At 36.3% G+C, this 6000-nt stretch overlaps 1 protein-coding gene across 1 annotated transcript in view; it reads left to right on the forward strand.

Annotated features, from left to right (window-relative positions):
• LOC134527281 (2-oxoglutarate and iron-dependent oxygenase domain-containing protein 3-like) overlaps nt 1-2929 on the forward strand; it is a 67995-nt gene extending 65066 nt beyond the window's left edge. The window contains exon 6 of the mRNA XM_063359819.1: nt 355-2929. Coding sequence (XP_063215889.1) covers nt 355-500 — 146 coding nt within the window. The 3' untranslated portion in view covers nt 501-2929. The remainder of the gene's footprint in view (nt 1-354) is intronic.
• Nucleotides 2930-6000: the final 3071 nt, after the last annotated feature.

The following is a 6000-nucleotide window of genomic DNA, read 5'->3' on the forward strand; positions in this document are numbered from 1 at the left end:
TTTCCAAAATTTCACATTTTACTCTATTTGGTTAGCTATAAATGTTTAAAATAAGCAGTATTTTAGTCCTTGATAAACATTTAATGTATTCTGCTAGAAAATAAAAGTTAATAAAAATTTTGTTGTATAAATTTTTTACAAGTAATGATTTTAAGAACTTTGGCATAGTTATTTGAGTTGTTTATTTGTTGTACATGAGAGATTAATTTTGTAGCAGTTTCTATTAGTCACCATAATGGGAAATTGATCTAAGTTGATATGTTTGTAGCCTAGTTGATAACATTCACTGAAACCCTTACCTGCATACTTGTGTAGTGTTGTGCTGCGACTCTGGAAGCAGTGTGTTGTCGCCAGGTCGAGTGTCCATGTTCACGTCTGGGTGGGAGAACCGTCACTTGGTTGAGCAGGTGACGGAGGGCACACGCTATGCCATCACCGTCTCCTTCACGTGCGACAAGAGCCGTGCCATAGCCGACCCTGCTCTGCCTGGCAAGAAGTAGCCTGTGGTGCGAGAATGTGGGAAAACTACCAGTACAAATTGATTTTCATTTTGTGCAAAAAATTTTTAATAATTTATGTATATATATATTTATTACCAAAAACATGTGTTCGTTTAGAGTTTATTTGTGACTTAATTCAATATTTTTTTATGTTGATTTCTTAGGAGAATCTGTAGCGCATGTTCCTTCGGTTTGCCCCAAATTTATTTATGTAGTGTTAAGTTACAACTGAATTTTTGTGCTGTATTTTAAAGCTGTTACAAATTTTTTTGTGTTAATGTGTTGCAATTTACACCTCCTGTGTTTACAGTTGCTTGAGCGATAGTCAGCAAATTACACATCTGCATATGTATCCTGTTACAAAAAAAGTTAATGGTGGTCCAATATGAAGACAGTGATATATAACGCCATAAATTTAGTATCTAGGTATTTTCTCTCATTGCAATTTCATACTAAAAATAACTTTCACAGTTTCAGAAAGTATGAAAACCCAAAGTTTGTTTCTTTGATCAATTTTTTTTTCTTAAATAATTGCGTGTCCTATCTACATCATTTATTCCCTGCTTTTTTAATCACCATTTGATTCAATCTCTGAAGGATTTTAAATGTTGAGTAAAGTTTTTGTGGAATTCAAATGCTTTTAACATGATATATGTAAAGAGTGTTCAATTTCTTTTGTCACTATTGAATGTTTATTAATGTCCTGAAATATTGTTGGCTTTGTTTGTAATATGATGATAAAAAACACAATTGTTTGATCCACACGTTTTGATGCTAGGGCACTAGGCCCTTAGGTTCTTCCTGCTACGCGGCTTCTTGTCATATGGAAATGCCTACATCTATACATGCATGCATACATGTATACATGCAGGCAACATTCTAAAGGTCTGTTTTTTATGATGAGGGTGCACATTTTAAAAATTGTGTTTTATATCATATTCTATAAATATTTTACAAATGTTATACAATTTAGATGATTTACCTGTTGTCAATATTATGTTTTTTATTAATTATCTTGTTACTTATAAAGAGTGTTTTGTTCAACAATGAAGTTGGTGAAACACGAGATACATATCACATATTTTTGTGTTTGATAGATTTTGCAACATTTTGGGCGTGAACATGCACAATGTTTGCCAGTGTGTTGCACGAGTGAGAAGCAACAGTGTTATTGTTGCTGTTGCTATTGCTATTGTTGACTTGTAGCTGTGCAGTCTGTAGTTTGTCTTGAACTGTGTGGTATGGATAGAGTCTGCTCGAACCTGGGTGCATTCCCATTTCCGCTGATAGTGCCGGGCAGTACCAGTTTCCTCCTGCGCTGTCTGCATCACCAAAACTGCATTTTTTATGACTATTGAGACCACCTGGCTTCTCGTGCTGCAGTAGCTGCAACAACTGCAGCAGGAAGCATAGACTCTCACCCAGAAACCGAGAGTCTAATTTCTCAAGCCTCTGGTAATGAAGGAATGCTCATTGGTGAACTTGGCTGCTGACAGTAGAAAAGGAAATGCAGCTCTTGTCTGCAATTGCTGACTTTTTCCCCCATGTGTTCATGCACAGTAGAACTGCTTCAGTATTTGCCTCGTGCCTGTGGCCAGTCGCAACTTCATAAATAGTGAGAAGTCATCAGCTCAGACATTTTGCACACCACAGTAGAGCACTAGACTGAAAATAATCTCTCCGGTTCAGTACTTTAGCAGTTCCATTCAGTACAGATTGTAGCATTTTCTGTTTAACTGGGTTTTGAAGATGTACCTTTACCTCACGAATTGCAAATGAAGATTATATTTCAGTTATTAGGATTAGTATAGTAATTTCTATTATCTAGACAATGGAAATATCTGTTTTTATGTCTTATGACAAACTATCCAACATCATTATTTCCCTTTAATGTTCAAGTCTCAATACTCTAATTATATTTCAGTTTGTGAATTGTTTTCTATAGCAGTTATTTTCTAACTCAGAGCTGTAGATCGCCATGAGCAGACTGCACAGCATGTGACTGAGTGTCCAGTTAGGTATCGCACCTAGTTGTTGCACTTAGTCTTGTAGTGTGCGGAGAGAAAGACAAGTGATAGAAATAGTTGCCAGATCTAAGGCAGTAAGGTCTGGCAAATACTGGGTGGAGTAGTCCATGAGCAAACTGTATTTGAGGTGAGGTGATTTGTAGGAGTAAAATCATTAGGCGTTGATTGTTACTTGATGAAATTAATGATTGTAATGTATTAGTGCTGGAAGGTCCAGCCCGTGTATGTCATTCGTTGCATTGTGAAGGGTTGCATTTTGCCCATGTGATGTTTGGCAATGTCGTCTTGTGCTTTTTCTAAAGTTGTAACAGACTGTGAGAATGTTGATAGTTTTATGACACATTCCAGAGTGGTCCACAATGAGTGCTCAAGTTTATTTGGAAATAAAGTTTTGAGTATTAATTTTGTGTTGTACACATTTAGCCTAAATATTGTAAAAGTTACCTCAGCAATCACACTACCGTACAATAGGCCTGAGCGAATATTCAAATTTTCGAATATCAAAATTAATAGTTTATTATTCATATTCAATTCGATTTTGTATACTAACACTTCGAAAATACGAATATTCAGTCATTTACGAAAAAGGCTGAGCGGGATCACTGAAACCGGGAAACATTTCGGGATCACGGAAGTTTCTCTCGTTGGGCGGGGGCAAAAGTTCCGCGGGATTTTCGTAATGTTTTAGAGTTATGTATGTGGAGTTATTCCACTACATCTTGCCACGTAAAGCCTGTTTGAACACAGTAATTCGTAGCGATAACTAACGTATTTTATGTAAAAGAATGTCGTCAGGTCGTTTAAAATAGATTTGAACTGTCAACATACTGATAAAGATAAATACGTGTCTGTAAAATCCACACAACCGGGGTGTTATAGGTGACAGTTTTCCGATTAGAGGGTGAAATATGGTTTGTCGGCACTGTAATTTCGTTCCGGAACGTGACGGCGAAGAGAGAGAAAATTGTACAGGCCATGTGGAAAACATCTGGCCGCATACTCACAGCAAAGACTCCAAAAGCCTAACATGCTACATCAATGTTTTTCAATAGGATAATACACAGTAAACGACCGGATGCAGGCGGCCCCCCCCCCCCCCCCTTCACCTCTTCAAACCCTTCCTACCCTTCCCACATTCCTCGTGTAGTGACAGCTCAGGCAATTATCGTGTCCCGCACATCAAAAAAAAAAAGGTTACACTAGGAGGGTGTTTATTAAAGTTCTTTTTTTTTTTTTTGATCCTATTTTGATTCCCATGAGAAATAATTATTTCCCAGCCCGAACTATAGGAAATGAAATTCCATTCCCACACAGCGTATTTATGAAGTGTAGTTGCTGTACACATACTGTACCTTGTGAGTGTCTCTTATAGTAACATTGACTGCTGAGATTTTATCATTTGTGCAATAGTAAGGTGGCATACATAGCCATTACTTATAAGTACTTGCGCAGTGAACATCAGAATGGCTGATGTTCCAACAGTGGGACGATCTGTGATTTGGAAATTTTTTGACAAGTCGCAAGCAAGTAAACAAGAAACAATTTGCAAACGGTGCAAGAAACGTTTGAAAACTCCAAAGGGTATGTATTAAATAATTATATAATAGTCATATACGTGAAACATCCATCACCTTTGCATGAAATTACCTAGATGATTTTTATTAACAGTCCTTGAATACTATAAATGATTACATTGTTGTCACATGGATAGGTTAGCACATCTGTGATTGGCAAGTGTAGTTTTTAAGTATTGTTTCTTTGTGCTAAAGTGTGCTTATGTAGATAATAACAGAACAGCGCCCTTTCTTAACCTAATAAAAAATCTTACACCTTATTTCAGTCTGGAACTTTTAATATTTTTAAAATTAAGCACCACAATTTTAAACACACTCAAGACACTTATAATGATTAGGGCCCCACTTTCATGGTAAATAAAATTAACAGATTTCGTCATAAAAATAGTCTCATTTCGTCATAAAAAACTGTTCTCTAAAATCATGGGGAAAAATGTAAAAATACAAAACCAATACATAAAAATATAAACCATACTACTATCATAATCCTTATATTATACTAGTGATTTTGAGTTCCATAAAAGTAATTTTAACACTATCAGAGTTTAAAAATCATTAAAAGAATAGGCCTATGTACATGAATCACAAAACATGTTTTTCCAGAATTTACAATTCAGTCCAAGTTCATTTGTTCACCATTTTATATTTTACTGCCAAAATATAATGACACCATTAGTTCAGAATTTTCAGGTTTCAAACTTCGTCTTTTATCTGAGAAAATGTCTGAGTATGCAGAAAAACATCTTTCAGAGTCAACATTACATGCAGGTATCCATACAGCTTTCAGTGCATTGCTTGCAAAAACTGGATGGTCAATTTTCAAAGCGAGAAGAATTGGAATAATGTCAACACTGCCTTCACAATTTTTTACTTTCTCAGCCACTATTTCTTTGAATACTAAATATCCTTCCAAAAATTCTCTGTCTGGGATGGTTGAAACAAATGGAAGAAAATTTCCTTCCTTGGCCAAATCTTTATTCACTTCATTTAACATTACATCACGTGGGTTAAACAGCTGCCCTAATTTTTTGAAAAATAGTTTGGAAGGATCTTCAGCAATCAATTTCAACAATTTGGTTTGTGATTTCAACCCACATGACTGAAATTGGGACTTAAGCAACCCTTGTTTCACATCTGACAATGACTTAAGACATGTGGCTGTTTTCAAGCCAAACTGAAAACCTTCCAACAGTTGAAAGCTTTTTGATAAATCGGCAAGCTTTCCACCGATCAAGTGAGCCATGGCGTAGTTTGATCCCTCCAGCTGTTTGGTCAGTTCAACCAAAGCACATCCATGTTCTACAAGAAACTGAGCTTGGCACTGAATAACACTGATCTCTATCCTTGACAAGTCTGCAAAATACTTCAAAGCTTCAGACTCTACTTCTAGTGATTTCAGGTAGGTCACCAAGTCACCAATGTAAGTGTTTACATATCCCACAGCTTCGAACCATGAGCCCCACCTGGTAAGAACTGGAGTTGGAAACAAAATATGTGGTTTTTCTTGGCTAGGATACTGCTCTTTCAGAAAACATAAATATCTGTATTTCCTTTTGCGTGTGTTCAGAAATGCAGTTTTTGTTTTGCTTACAAAAGTGTTCAACTCTGGCAGGGACTGGGGCCAAATATTTTGTACAATGTTAAGTTTGTGACTCCAACACTGTATGTGAAGGACATTCTTATCCTCGGATGAAAGAATAACTTGCAAAGAATTTACACACTTTGTCATGTAACGTGCACTGTCAGACACTATTGCAACTACTCTTGTATGTTCAACCCGGTATTTTGTCAGTACTTCCAGAATTGCTCGTAAGCACTCACTCACATTTGCATTCTCCAGAACTTTTACTCCACCCACAAGAAGAGTTTGTTTGTCTGTTGATTGCAATGTTTTTATAA

Source organism: Bacillus rossius, chromosome 1 (genome assembly GCF_032445375.1).
Source record: "Bacillus rossius redtenbacheri isolate Brsri chromosome 1, Brsri_v3, whole genome shotgun sequence".
In the NCBI taxonomy this organism is placed as follows: domain Eukaryota; kingdom Metazoa; phylum Arthropoda; class Insecta; order Phasmatodea; family Bacillidae; genus Bacillus; species Bacillus rossius.